General features: G+C 41.6%; 1 protein-coding gene and 1 long non-coding RNA gene across 5 annotated transcripts in view; one reads left to right on the top strand and one right to left on the bottom strand.

Moving 5' to 3' along the window:
* The window catches only part of LOC141407689 (uncharacterized), an 85892-nt gene that overhangs the window by 49965 nt on the left and 20576 nt on the right, over positions 1-15351 (bottom strand). The gene's annotated exons all lie outside the window — the stretch shown is intronic.
* Positions 1-15351, top strand: part of VCL (vinculin) — a 127074-nt gene that overhangs the window by 92769 nt on the left and 18954 nt on the right. For all 4 annotated transcript variants that reach the window (XM_045362031.3, XM_045362029.3, XM_045362030.3 and 1 more), the window contains exons 9-14: positions 2573-2726; positions 3432-3607; positions 8228-8418; positions 9635-9834; positions 11162-11290; positions 14890-15039. In XM_045362031.3, the coding sequence (XP_045217966.1) occupies positions 2573-2726; positions 3432-3607; positions 8228-8418; positions 9635-9834; positions 11162-11290; positions 14890-15039 (1000 nt within the window). The remainder of the gene's footprint in view (positions 1-2572; positions 2727-3431; positions 3608-8227; positions 8419-9634; positions 9835-11161; positions 11291-14889; positions 15040-15351) is intronic.

The raw sequence follows: 15351 nt of genomic DNA, 5'->3' as shown, positions 1-15351 counted from the left end.
CCTAAAAAGATGTATATAAACATGCCCATACAATGTTATATATAATTTCTAGAGGTTCATGGATTCCCTGTAGCCCTGGAAGCTCCAGGTATTTCAGGTTGAGTCTCTATGTTGAAGGGGAAAGAAACAGCTTAAATAAATGTGATCTCATTGAATTCAGTGAATCTTTTCTCCTGCTGAGAAGCAGTCTCCTCTGTCATGAGCATGGCAAGAAACTTAGCAAAAAGACAAAAAGAAGTTTTGTTCTCATTCAGAGAAACGCCAGTGCAGTTTGACAGGATTCTTGGCTCTTCTGATTTCTCACTTTTGTGTCTTTTGTCTGCAGCCTTTTCCCAGTGTGGTCGCCAGTTTTCACTTGGAATTCTCAAATACACAGTTGTATGTGTGTAGAGAAAGATGAGTATGAGCAGGAGAATGAGGTAGCTATTGTAGGGGTTCCACCGTTAATCTGTAAAGAGAAAAGGCTAGAACAGTGAAGGGTAACTATGGGCCTGCTTCACAGTGGAGCCTGCAGTATCCTTTCCTGATGAAAGATTAGAAAGTTATCTCCCTGTAGTCCTTTCTTAAGTGTACCCAGCTATTTAATATTTCAGTGGCTGAAATACAGTAAGAATTTCTTTTTGATATTCTGTTAAGTCACACAGGTTTCTAGGTTGCTAGTATATATTTTTACCCCCATAGGACTCAATAAAAACTTTCTATTTTGAATGAAAAAACTGTGTAGCCCATAAATAGTTTTACTTTTTCACAATTGGAATTTCTGCATTTCCAGCCTCAGAGAAGTTATTACTTTGTAATATACAGTTGGACTCTTACCAAAAAGATCTCTCATCATGAAGTAGTAGATTTGAAGAAAAAAAGCAAATTAAATCCTAAAGACTATGTTTCCTAAAAGTCTTCCCTCTTCTGCCACATAAAAGGAAGGCCTCAACTTCAAGGAAAAGGTGTATATATACCTTTTATATACCGAGCAGTAAATGAATGAATTCATTACCTCAAGTTTTGGTATAGATGAAAAACAGAAGAATTTTAAAAAGAGGCTAGATAGACTGGGCACAGTGGCTCACACCTGTAATCCCAGCACTTTGGGAGGCTGAAGCAGGTGGATCTCTTGAAGTTGGGAGTTCAAGACCAACTTGGCCAGCATTGTGAAACCCTGTCTCTACTAAAAATACAAAAATTAGCCAGGTATGGTGGCACACGCCTGTAATCTCAGCTACTAGGGAGGCCGAGGCAGGAGAATTACTTGAACTACTTGGGAGGCTGAGGTAGGAGAATTACCGTCTTGGCTCATTGCAACCACTGCCTCCCAAGATCGCGCCACTTCATTCCAGCCTGGACAACAGTGAGACTTTGTCTCAAAAAACAAACAAACAAATAAACAAACAAAAAACCAAAAAAAAAAAAAAAACCCACAGAGGCCAGATAGATGAATGACAGATCAATACTATTATGAAGGGAAGCAAAGGTATTTTGGAGTTTATCCTAAAATTAGAAGTTCTGATTAGGATAATCAGCCATGCCATTCTACCAAATGGTAAAGTTACCGCCCCTGTCATTGGGATTACCAGGCTGCTTGGATTAAAATAATCTGGATCGTAAAATGAGGGCAAAACAAAGAAATAGGGAAAGTAAATAGAGAAACAAGTTTCCATGAACTCATATCATTTTTGGTAGGAATAGCATATCATTTCTGAGAGAGGAAAATAGTGAAATCAGTTCTTTAGGAACTTGGTGGGAAACAGTGGTTTCCTATCAACATGTGCTCAATATTAGCTAGTTTCGGTATTTATATATTTATGGATTGCCTAGGAGTGGAAGGTAGGCATTTAAGATTATCATTAGGCTTATTATAAAAATGATGATAATTCAGTAATATTAGTAGGTTGTATATTTGTATAGCTTTATTGCCAGTGTTTTCAAGTATATTATTTTGATGCTTGAAGCCACTCCATAAGATAAGTGGGGAAAATGTATTACCTACCTTCATTGTATGTTACCTTCATTATATAAGTTAGAAAACAGAAACCCAGGGAGGTTAAACATCATAAACAAGTTTCCACAGGTACCAAGAATCAAGATTTGAACACAGATCTGCTTGTTCCCACTATGGTACACTTTCATTAACACTATGCGTGCTGCCTCCTGAAACATTTTCAATGTATACTTGCCTATAAGAAGACAATTTAATGGACTATTTATTTCAGAAGCACACATTACTATGGTAACAAAGCCCTCCTTAGCAATAAGATCACCAGCACATTTTCCCACTGAAGTTTAGATTTGATTATGTAATCACTACCAAGAGGAGAATCATTATCAAAATTTGCTGGCCTGGTCTTCAAAGTGGTTATGCAGTTCCATGAAGCTAATGTGCATTTTTAAAAGAAAAAGTACGTGATTTGGGCATCTTGCTTTGTTTATGTCTGTTTTCTTGTGCTGTCCCAGATTTACTGGGGAAAAGGAAAAAGCCAAGCATGTTCACGAAAACCACATGTACTGTGCTATTGGGAATATTTTGTCATTAAGTATTTGAGGGTGTACAATGACAGCATATGTCTGTTTTGAGCAGAGGACAAGGATCCTCACCGGTGGCCATGCAGAAAGCTCAGCAGGTATCTCAGGGTCTTGATGTGCTCACAGCAAAAGTGGAAAATGCAGCTCGCAAGCTGGAAGCCATGACCAACTCAAAGCAGAGCATTGCAAAGAAGATTGATGCTGCTCAGGTAGTGATGGTGATTTTCAAGAGGGGTGGGAAATAAAAGAGAAAGAGAAATGTTTCATAAATATCCTAAATGATAAATATCCTATTTTTCTTCTCTGTCTCTTACATTTACTGTGGTTGGATAATGGTTTCTAAGTGATGAGTGACTTCTGGCACTTACCAATGTTAACACCTTTACCACCACAGGTTTAGACAAATATTTATTTGCATTTTGAAATAAAGATCTTAATTTACAGCACTTCAATTAGCTAAAAGTAAGCACTCAGAGTACCAAGGGAATCGTAGTTCCTGATATAGATTGCAGTACATTAAAACTATTCCTTGTCCCAGAATTCACAACTCTTTGGTCATTGTAATGTTTAGGGGTTAAAGTTTTCTGATACTGCTCTACTGTAAAATGATTTTCAAGCATTTCACAAACACACATGTTTGAGGAACTGAGGAACTAATAAGGTGTGGTTAATTCAGAGATGAGATAAAGCTTGGGAAGATATTTTATGCTAATGGGCATGAAAAAATTGATTTTAAAAAGATGAGAGATTGAGTTCATCTTATCTAAGAACCTCTGTACAATAATTAAGACCAGCATTATAAAAATGATTACTGGTGTATTACTTTTGAAATCCTTCTTCTGGCCTGGTTAAGTTTAGTAGAGTGGAGTTTGTGAGTAGATCACAGTGTGCTGCTTCTCCGTTTCTGTGTGTAGAACTGGCTTGCAGATCCAAATGGTGGACCGGAAGGAGAAGAGCAGATTCGAGGGGCTTTGGCTGAAGCTCGGAAAATAGCAGAATTATGTGATGATCCTAAAGAAAGAGATGACATTCTACGTTCCCTTGGAGAAATATCTGCTCTGACTTCTAAATTAGCAGATCTACGAAGACAGTATGTATTTAACCCTTAAATTGCCTTTTCATATCTTTTCTTCTCTCTCTTTCTCTCTCCCTTCCCTCTCCCTGTCTTTCTTTCTTCATACATATTTCAATTCCCCTAGGTTAAATGCACTTACGATGCTCCTCCACTATATTCTCATCGATTCTAGGTCAGATGTTAATTTGTTGTATCACTGATGTAACTGAAGTTTAATGACTTATTGCTGGTCACATAGTTATAAATTGATAAATTTAGGAAGATAAGAACTCCTTTTTTGAGATGCTTTTTAAATTTCTAAGCTAGGGCTTGCTTTGATACATCATGTTTATGACCTATCTGTTTCTCATACATAAGAGGAAAATAATTTTTGTGGCTAGCTATGAAAAGACTCCTATGTGTATGTGGAAGGGAAGAAGCATAAGAAGGTACTTTCCTCCTTCCCCAGCAATGTTATTTTGTAAGTAGTAAGTATAGAAGATACTTAAATTACATTTCCTGGATGATTTTTCTTATAACAACAGCCTCTCCACAGCCTTCTCTCCTAAAGGCTCTCATGGCACCTACTTTGATGATATGGAAAAGGGATATTTCCTTTTTTTTTTTTTTGAGATATGGTCTCACTCTGCTACCCACGCTGGAGTGCAGCGGCATGACTATGCCTCACTGCAGCTTTGAACTCCCAGGCTCAAGCCATCCTTCCACTTCAGCCTCTGGAGCAGCTGGGACTACAGGCACGTGCCACCATGCCTGGCTAATTTTTTTATTTTTTGTAGAGATGAGGTGTCACTATGTTGTCAGGGCTAGTCTCAAACTCAAGGGCTCAAGCAATCCTCCCACTTCAGCTTTCCAAAGTTTTGGGATTACAGGCATGAGCCACTGCACCTAACTGCTTTCTTCTTTCAATAGATATTTTTCACTCTTAAGAATAAAACCCCTGCAGCACATGCTAAAATAACACTAAGGAAGGGTTTAATGTCAAATGTAAAATTTGCTGTCTATACTCTTAGGACCTAATGTAAGTCCATATATATGCAAGGTACTCTTTAATGTTTCTTAATGATGAAGAGGTAATGAATGGTAATGGTGCTAACAGCAGACCTTCATGTGTGGTCATTCATGCCATCATTACTTAATACTGTAGCACACACATAAACATACATCTATGTAACCTCTTGCCAGGAGTAGCCACGATCAGAGTCATGTTAAAGACCCTCTTTGTTCAACTTTATAAAGGAGAATGTTGCAAAAATTTAGAATCATAAAGGAACTCTTTTTTTTTTTTTTTTTTTTGAGACGGAGTCTCGCTGTGTCGCCCAGGCTGGAGTGCAGTGGCCGGATCTCAGCTCACTGCAAGCTCTGCCTCCCGGGTTTTTACGCCATTCTCCTGCCTTAGCCTCCCGAGTAGCCGGGACTACAGGCGCCCGCCACCTCGCCCGGCTAGTTTTTTGTATTTTTTAGTAGAGACGGGGTTTCACCGTGTTAGCCAGGATGGTCTCGAACTCCTGACCTCGTGATCCGCCCGTCTCGGCCTCCCAAAGTGCTGGGATTACAGGCTTGAGCCACCGCGCCCGGCCAAGGAACTCTTAAGAGAGTATCTAAGCTGGGCAAGGTAGCTCAGGCCTCTAATCTCAGCACTTGGGGAGGCTGAGGGTGTGTGGATCACTTGAGGTCAGGAGTTCAAGATCAGTCTGCCAGCCTGGCCAACATGGTGAAACCCCATCTCTACTAAAAAAATACAAAAATTAGCCAGGCCTGGTGGTGGGTACCTGTAATCCCAGCTACTCAGAGGCTGAGGCAAGAGAATAGCTTAAACGCAGGAAGTGGAGGTTGCATTGAACTGAGATTGTGCCTGGGTGACAGAGCGAGACTCTGTCTCAGAAAAAAAAAAGAGAGAGAGAGAGAGAATCTAAATTAGCTCTTCTGGCAGATGGGCTATTATTTTTATTTATGTATTTATTCTATTTATTTATTTATTTTGAGATGGAGTCTCACTCTGCTGCCAGGCTGGAGTGCAGTGGTGCGATCTTGGCTCACTGCATCCTCCGCCTGCTGAGGTCAAGTGAGTCTCCTGCCTCAGCCTCTCGAGTAGCTGGGACCACAGGCGTGCACCACCACGCCCAGCTAAATTTTTGTATTTTTAGTAGAGATGGGGTTTCACCCTGTTGGCCAGGATGATCTTAATCTCTTAACCTCATGATCTACCTGCCTCGGCCTCCCAAAGTCCTGGGATTACAGGCGTGAGCTACCACACCCAGCCTATTATTTTTATTTTTACAGATGAGACAGATAAAGTTAACCAGAAAGTTACCTTTCTATAGCTGAGAGGACCTGAGATGGAAAATGAGTCAGATTCTTTGTATTTTTATAATGGTTAGAATTTGAAGTCTTTGGAATAAGGTTTTGGGGGCAGTTTTTTTCTTTGTGATATAATTGTGGTTGTCTTTTTATTTCTGTGTTGGTACTTGGTTGAGGTTCTTTGGTTGGAAGGACCTGGTCAAGTAAAAAGTAGAGGATTATTGAAAATAGAGGCACCTCATCAAACCCAATAGCTTGGCCGGGCGCGGTGGCTCACGCCTGTAATCCCAGCACTTTGGGAGGCCGAGGCGGGCGGATCACAAGGTCAGGAGATCGAGACCACGGTGAAACCCCGTCTCTACTAAAAATACAAAAAATTAGCCGGGCGCGGTTGTGGGCGCCTGTAGTCCCAGCTACTCGGGAGGCTGAGGCAGGAGAATGGCGTGAACCCGGGAGGCGGAGCTTGCAGTGAGCCGAGATCGCGCCACTGCACTCCAGCCTGGGCTGGGCCACAGAGCGAGACTCCGTCTCAAAAAAAAAAAAAAAAAAAAAAAAAAAACCCAATAGCTTGAAACCCAATAGCCAGATCTTGTGGCAACGGGAAGCCCCTCCCTCCACCTCTTAATCACTGTGTGGGATCCTCTATGTCTGTTTCACCCTGTGTGTTGACTTAGTTTATTTATCTGGAGGTTTGTCTCCGGCTGTGAGCTACCATGGCCCAGGCTTAATCACTTTCCAGCTCCAGATCCCATCACTGGTTGACTATGCAGTGTTTTTGAAGTATGGACCCAGGGTTACCTGCCTAAGAATCATCTGAGAAGATTGTTAAAAATGCATACTCCTTGACCCCACCCCAGACATACTTAATCCAAATCTCTTTTGATGGTGGGTTTAACAATCTGTATTTAAAAATAAGATCTCCAGTGACTTTTATCCATACTGGACTTTGAGAACCCCCAGAATCTAATTGAGTGCCTTGCCTGACTGTGGATATCTTGTCCTTGAGGTAGATAACCACCCAGTTTAATCAGTTATGGCAAGGACTGGGGATTATGTGATACCAAATGTATAGTAGTTTAAGGATGAAGGCTGGGCGTGGTGGCTCATGCCTGTAATTCTAGCGCTTTGGGAGGCTGAGGTGGGCGGATCACTCAAGGTCAGGAGTTCGAGAGCAGCCCAGTCGACATGGTGAAATCCCATTTCTACTAAAAATTAAAAAAATTGCTGAGTGTGGTGGTGGGCACCTATAATCCTAGCTACTCAGGAGGCTGAGACAAGAGAATAGCTTGAATCCGAGAGGCAGAGGTTGCAGTGAGCTGAGGTCGTGCCATTGCACTCCAGCCTGGGTGACACAGCGAGACTCCATCTCAAAACAAAACAAAACAAAACAGATGGAGACTCTGAAGTCACAGTGCTGGGTTTGAATCCTGACTCTATCAAAGTAAGTAATGGGACATTGGGCAAGTTATCCAACCTCGTACGTTCGTTTCTTTAGTAATGAGGATAATACTGTTATTTACATCATAGGGTTGTTGTAAGGATTAAATAATATAAGACAACTGCTTTTGACCGGGTGTGGTAGGTCACGCCTGTAATCCCAGCACAGGACTTTGGGAGGCCCAGGTGGTAGGATCACTTAAGCCCAGGAGTTCAAGACCAGCTTGGGAAACATCGGGAGAATGTTTCCTTTCTCTAAGAAATGTTTTTTTTTTTAAATTAGCCAGGTGTGGTGGTGTATGCCTGTAGTCCCAGCTACATGGAAGGCTGAGGTAGGAGGATTGCTGCAGTGAGCCCTGGGAGGTCAAGCCTGCTGTGAGCCATGATCTCACCACTGCATTCCAGCCGGGGTGATGGAGCGAAACCCCTCTCAAAACAAAAAACAAACAACAACAAAAAATTACTTGCAATGGTACTTGGCAGAATTAGGACTCAAAAGATAGATAGTACTACTACTAGTTCGACTATAACTACTTCAGCTGCTCCTACAACAAACATGGCTGCCTGGGCCCACCCAGTTCCAGAGGAACTAGTGCTTTCAGAGGTGGCAGGCAGAGGGTGCAGCTAACCTAGTGATGATTGATTGAGCTCAGCTAACCAAATGATTGATTTGAGCTTCATTGATGCAAACTCATATTTAATGTCTTAACTAGGACAAAATCATCTAAATGTAAATTAATTTTTTATATAAGGGCCAAATAAGTAAACCACTCCTTTCAAACCAAATTAATAGTAATCATGAGCAATTTGTCATCTTATTAGCATTTGTCATTAACAGCTAAGTGATCTCAATGTAAATAGTGTTTATGTGTGACAGGATGGCTGTCTTTTTCTCTGCAGGGGGAAAGGAGATTCCCCAGAGGCTCGAGCCTTGGCCAAACAGGTGGCCACGGCCCTACAGAACCTGCAGACCAAAACCAACCGGGCTGTGGCCAACAGCAGACCCGCTAAAGCAGCTGTACACCTTGAGGGCAAGATTGAGCAAGCACAGCGGTGGATTGATAATCCCACAGTGGATGACCGTGGAGTCGGTAAGGGCAGCAGTGCACTAAACCCCATTAGATTGGTCTCAGTGCAAATAAGCAAGTTGTTGATAGGGGTCCTGTAACATCTGTAATTAGGTAAGGGTTCTTTAGCTGCTGATAAGTTACTGTGATTACATTTCCAAATGCAGCCAGTAAAATTCCTGTGATGTAATCAAGAAGTGGGCCAGGCATGGCGGCTCATGTTTGTAATCCCAGTGCTTTGGGAGGCTAAGGTGGGAAGATCACTTGCGCCCAGGAGTTTGAGACCAATCGAGCAACACAGCAAGACCCTCTCTCCTCAAAAATAAAAAGATAAAGAATTAGCTGGGCATAGTGATGCTCACCTGTAGTCACACCTTCCCAGCTACTTGGGAGGCTGAGGCGGGAGGATCACTTGAGACCAGGAGTTACAGGCTATAGTGAGCTATGATCATACTACTGCATTCTAACCTCAGTGACAGAGAGAGACCATGTCTCTTTAAAAAAAAAAAAAGACAAAATTCTAAGTTGGTTACACCCAGTGTTGTGAGGAGTTGGAGCATTGGGCACATGTATAATTTACTGGAGAAATAAATTAGTACAAACTTTCTAAATTTGGTATTAGATGTCAAGAGCTTTAAACAAAGTTCATACCTATTGACTCAGGAAATTAAGGGATTTTTTTTCTAACAAATAATTAGAGATCTTTCTAAGAAGTTGCATACAGGAATATATGTTTAATAATAAACATATTAAGTTGTATACAGCATAAATGTTTAATAACAACTGACTTGTGAAATAATTATGGTTAATATGATAAAATATTACATAGATTTTAGATCATGATTTTAAAATATAGTGAAATAAAAATAAAGTGTTAAAAAGAACTGGCTGGGTGTGGTGGCTCATGCCTGTAACCCCAGCATTTTGGGAGGCCGAGGCGGGTGGATCGCCTGAGCTCAGGGGTTCGAGACCAGCCTGGGTAATATAGTGAGACCTTGTCTCTCTAAAAAAACCAATTAGCCAGGTATGGTGGTGCACACTTGTAGTCCCAGCTACTTAAGAGGCTGTGGTGGGAGGGATTGCTTGAGCCAGGAGGTCAGGGCTGCAGTGAGCTGTTGTTATGCCACTGCACTCCAGCCTGGGTGATAGAGCAAGACACCACACTGCACCACACTGCAGAATGGCACTGTAATTGTCTCCTCTGGGTCTTGTAAGTTTCATTGTTTTTCTCTTGGTCCAGGTCAGGCTGCCATCCGGGGGCTTGTGGCCGAAGGGCATCGTCTGGCTAATGTAATGATGGGGCCTTATCGGCAAGATCTTCTCGCCAAGTGTGACCGAGTGGACCAGCTGACAGCCCAGCTGGCTGACCTGGCTGCCAGAGGGGAAGGGGAGAGTCCTCAGGCGCGAGCACTTGCATCTCAGCTCCAGGACTCCTTAAAGGTAGAAGTCAGGAGCACATATCATTTTACTTTTTATGCTTCCTATTATTGAAAGACGAAGGAAGGAAGAGAGAGGTTTGAAACATACATAATTTCTGGCATCTAGGAAAAATGAAAAGAGTGTGACCAAAGATACAAGGAAATCTAGAGCTTATTAGGAAAAAGGTTGCTGGTATATAGTAGCAACTAAATTTGTTTTCCAAATTCCACTCAGTCAAGAGCCCTGTTGTGATTTTTGCTCTATCCACATATCATCTGTACTTTTATTTAGCCAATATTTTTCTTAAAATGGACTTCTTTTTAAAACTTAAATTTATTTAAGAGAAAACTCTGTGGCCTGGGCATGGTGGTGCATGCCTGTAATCCCAGCTACTTGGGAGGCTGAGGTGGGAGAATCACTTGAACCTGGGAGGCAGAGGTTGAAGATCACGTCATTGCACTCCAGCCTGGGTGACAGAGTGAGACTCTGTTTCAAATAAATAAATAAATAAGTAAAATAAAACTTTGTAATAATCCTGAAATCTTGGGTTTGGTAAGCTAGTTGTATTTTTTCCTATGATCCTTTAAAAGAAACACATAATTATTAAAATAAAAACATTTGCCCATGTAACACCTAAAATTATCTCAGGTATCACCAGCTAGTTTATGCCGCCCACCTTGGGAAACAATGAGGGTGATAGAAACTTCTTTATATAAATCCAGAAAACTTAAATTGGACTAAATGTGATGACTATGAAAAGAGCTTGTTCATGGCTTCTAAGAATACTCTTATTTAGACCCATGTTTAGAAATTGATACAGATATTTGTTATTGAGTTTTTCTAGAAAACTTAATTGAAAAAACCTGGATTAAAAACGTTCCCATTCTTGATTTCTTTCTTCTTAAGATAATAAATTGCTTAGAAATTTGACACTACATCCACCAAACAATCCTTACAGTTACTGTGATCATTATCAGGCCCTGCCAGCACTGGCAATGGTATGGAATTCTAGCTCATCTCTGGGCCTTCTTTGGGCTCAACCTCATGATTCTCAGTATCATTTCTTAGAGGCCACCAAGAAAGGAAATAGGATTCCTTGATTGAGTGGAACAATCTCTAGGGACATGTGGGTCATGTCTTATTTCTTCTACACCACTAATGTCTTAGAGGGCAGGATTCATAAATTACATCTGTTCTGTAATAGCTCAGTGCTTTGTACACAGTTAACAATAAATATTTATTGAATGAAAGACTGAATAGATGAATGAATGTCAGTGAAGTAAGGGCATTAGTAGATATGCTTTGAGGATATATCTGGACATTTTCATATGTAAACAATGTTTTTAAGGATCTAAAAGCTCGGATGCAGGAGGCCATGACTCAGGAAGTGTCAGATGTTTTCAGTGATACCACAACTCCCATCAAGCTGTTGGCAGTGGCAGCCACGGCCCCTCCTGACGCACCTAATAGGGAAGAGGTGGGTATCTGAGGTCTTCCATTTTTCTGTTGGCCTGCGCTATAAGTATATGTAAAGTTGAAATGTGATTACAGTGTACATCAGGATCAGTGGTTGGGAAACTGTAGATGAGGGGTGGAAGAGCCGAACAGGGAAAGCCCTACCATCTCTACTTTTAGTCTCCACATGTATCAGTTGGGAATATCTTTAGTTGCAAGCAAGAGAAGACCTGACCATCAGAGATTAAAACAACCGGGTTTGTTTTCATCACAAACCAAGAAACATGGAAGTTGGTAGCTTTGGCATTGGTTCAGCAACTAAATATCATGAAAGCTGGCATTTCTGTGATTTTCTAGGTCATTTTCTCAGGGTGTGGGATGGCATCATGTTAAAGGCAGGAAGAAATGAAGAATGGGGGTACTCCAGTCACAACTGTGCCTTTTGAGTCAGGATGATCTTTTTAAATCAATTGATGTCATTCTTATACTCAAACCCTTCCAATGACTTCCCACTATCCCAGAGTAAAACCAGAGTGCTAACAATGAAGAGAATTGCCAGTGATGTGCTGGTAAGCCAACTCTCCAGGAAAACAAAAAACCTTGATTTGTAATGTTTGCTGATTTCCCTTATGTAAATATTCCCACGGTGGCTGTTTCAACATGAAGTCACTGAAACCTGAGTTGGGAAGAAATGGACATGTTTGGCTCCTGTGAGCTGCCATGAGTCTGTACAAGTGGCTTCAGCACACCACTGGATCTGGTCCCCATCCACTTCTTTGCCCTCGTGTGGTACCACTCTTCCCCCTCAGGCTACATCTGTATATACCTCCTTGAATTGTATTCCTAGTGTGTGTTTATATGTTCTAACCTTGGGGCCTTTGCACTTGTTTGTTCCAGTCTTCTCCAGATAACTATATCTATTAGTTACTGTCTTTCTTCAGCTTTCTACTGAAATATCACTTTTGGGTGACCACTAAGATAACAACCCCACCCCAACTACTATCTCCATGGATTTCTTCATCTCCATATCCTACTTTTTTCCTTAGCATTTATCAACATTTAATGTATTTACCCAGTTTTCATTTTTGGTTTGTCTGTCTTCCTACCATTACCATGAAAACTCCATACAGGTAGGGACTTCATTCTGTCATTACCTTATTCCCCCTTCTTGGAACAGTGCCTGCCACATTGTTGGTGCTGAATGAGTGAAAATAGAGGCTTTCCTAGAAATTGTCTAGGAGAGCTTTGCTATACCTCATTGGCTTGAACTCTGTCTCATGACCACCAACTGCAAAGGAGTTCAGGAAAGCGAGTATTTGGTTTTCCAGCCTTTATAGTATTGGCAGTGAAGGAGAAGGGGTTTGGGTCAGGTACCCAAGACAGTGTAGAACTGGTAGGTGGAGGTTTTTGTTATTATGTGACGATTACCCCAGTTTTCTTTCTATAACCTGACTTACTAGGCATTTCAGCTGATTGCTCCCTTAGGCTGAGATGATTTGCTATTTTTTTCATTCTAGACTTCTCTTTCATGCTAGTAGATACATCTAGGTGGGCCTCTACACCTATAGGCTTCCTAGTTACCTCAGCATATGTTGTCCTTCTGTTCTGTCTTGGAAATTTGTGAGTTGTCATTGACTTTTCCCTTCCCCGCACCCGTTCATACAAATAAACAACTAAGGTATGCTCATTTAATCTCACATCCGTTTTCTGTTCATGTTGCCATAGCTCTAATTCTGTTCCTAGTCCCCCGCTGCCTATATGATTGTATAGCTCTAACTGGTCTTCTTTGACTCTTTCACTAGGCCATCAGTCAAATAAAAATACAACCTAACTCTGACATTCTCCTGCTTAAACCCTTCAGTGGTGCCTGCCCTTTCACAGAGGATAAGGCCAGAGCTCTGTGATCTAGCTCTGACACTTCCGATACCTGTTTCCTACAAACTGCTCCCTCTCATTTCTGGCCCTAGCTATACCTAGTTGCTTGTGGTTTCCTGCATAGTCTGTCTTTTCCATGTATTTGTTTTTTCTGTGTAATTATCTTCCCCTTCTTTTTTGGTGAATTACTTTTTATCCTTCATCCTATAATCCTTTGCTTCCTAGAGAGGTTAAGTACTTTTTCTTTGCTCCTGTAATATCAGTGCTTAGCTTTATTATTGTACATAGCACACTGTATTGTAAATCTGTTTTCGAGTGCTTTTTTCTCACTGGGCTGTGAGTTCCTTGAGATGAGGATATTGTGTCTTACTCATTTTTGTATCCTCAGCACCTGTCTCAGGGTCTGGCACATAGTAGGTGCTCAGTAAGTTTTGGTTGAGTGACGAGAAAAGCAAGTTAAGCAGTTAGTTAAATCAGAAGGAGCAGCAGTCATGGTCTGGCATTGAGATGGTCAACCAAGGATATTAGGTAGGTAAAAGCCCAGGAGATCCAGAGTGTGGGAGACCAGCTAGGGTGAAAGAACTGAGGCCACAAGAAGGAGGCTAGGAGATGAGGGATTTTAGGCAGAGATTCTGAGCATTAAATGGCAGGAACCCATGTAGCTGAATCCAAACAAGAGGCTGGCGTGGGGAAGAGACTTGAGAGGATAGACACAGAACACTGGCAATGATACTGGAACTTGCTATTGAACCAAGAGAACTTGAGAGATTGTCTAGAGCCAGAAGTGGTCTCCAAGTTAGGCAGAAGGAGACAAAAGAGAGGATGCATTCCACCTGGCAGCTGCAGACATGTTCGTGTAATGTATAAACCTGACCCAGTGCTGTTCAGAAGCATCAGTTCTAATAGTGCGGTAAGTAATTAACTGAATGTGAAGACTAAATAACCCCCATTCTCAAAAGCTTATCTTCTAGTTTGAAGAAGATAAGCTTTTGCAAGAATCTATTCTAACAAATGACCAAAGATCTCTTGCTATTTTAGGTAAGTTAAATAGTCCCCTCCACGGTATGCAACCTTGCACAGTGAAAGGAAACGTTAACTTTTTTAAAATTTGAGAACTGAATGAACAATTAAGTAGATGGTTTTGCATTTGGGGTTAATAAAATCAGTCATCCTTGCCCTGAGGCCTAAGCGTGAGCACGAGCTATCGTTTTTCCCTTGGAGGTCAAGGGCAGAGTTTTTACAACATTAATGGTAATGGGATATATGAAGGATGCTGCTCTGGGGAGGTTGGAGCTTAGTTTAGGAAGGTGTGGATGTTCTTGGCTTTTAACGTACCCAGCCACCTACAATAGAGTCTGGAGTGGGTTTGACTATCTTCTTCAAACTAGAAGATAAGCTTTTGAGAAGGGGGCTGTTTAGTCTTCACATTCAGCAAATTACTGCAGAGTATATAATGCTCTTGCTTGTACCTGGTAAGCACTGGTTGAACTGGAAATGAAGGGTATGTGCATGTGTGTGTGTGAGTGTGTTTGTGTGCATTTGCAGATGATGGTGATGGCTAAACGTCTGAGGAGATCCATCAAGGCCAGGATTTGGAGTTTGACTGTTGTCTTATTAACTAGGGTTTGATGTATCTCTAAAGTCTTTGAGCAGTTGCTGCCCGTACTGAAAGGAAGAGACTTTTTCTTAGGCTACCTGACCCATTTGATTGAAATGAATGTTCTTAATGTCTGTTTTTTCTTCAAGGTATTTGATGAGAGGGCAGCTAACTTTGAAAACCATTCAGGAAAGCTTGGTGCTACGGCTGAGAAGGCGGCTGCGGTTGGTACTGCTAATAAATCAACAGTGGAAGGCATTCAGGCCTCAGTGAAGACGGCCCGAGAACTCACACCCCAGGTTGGGTTTTGCTCACTCCTCATACAGTGTTCAGTAAAGAAAGTTAATTACAGAACAGTTTCTATACATTTTTGAATACTTAATGTAAGACAGCATAAGAAAACATATACAGGCCAGGCCAGTAGCTCACACTTATAATTCCGGCACTTTGGGATGGTGAGGCAGGAGGACTGCTTGAGCTTTGGAGTTTGAGACCAGCCTGGGCAATATAGCGAGACCCCGACTCTACCAAAAAACAAAATTAACTGGGTGTGGTGGTGCATGCCTGTGAACCCAGCTACTTGTGAGGCTGAGGTGGGAGGATTATTTGAG

The sequence above is a fragment of the Macaca fascicularis genome, chromosome 9 (genome assembly GCF_037993035.2).
Source record: "Macaca fascicularis isolate 582-1 chromosome 9, T2T-MFA8v1.1".
In the NCBI taxonomy this organism is placed as follows: Eukaryota; Metazoa; Chordata; class Mammalia; order Primates; family Cercopithecidae; genus Macaca; species Macaca fascicularis.
Note: the sequence above shows the minus strand (reverse complement) of the source record. Positions and strands in the feature narration are given on the sequence as shown.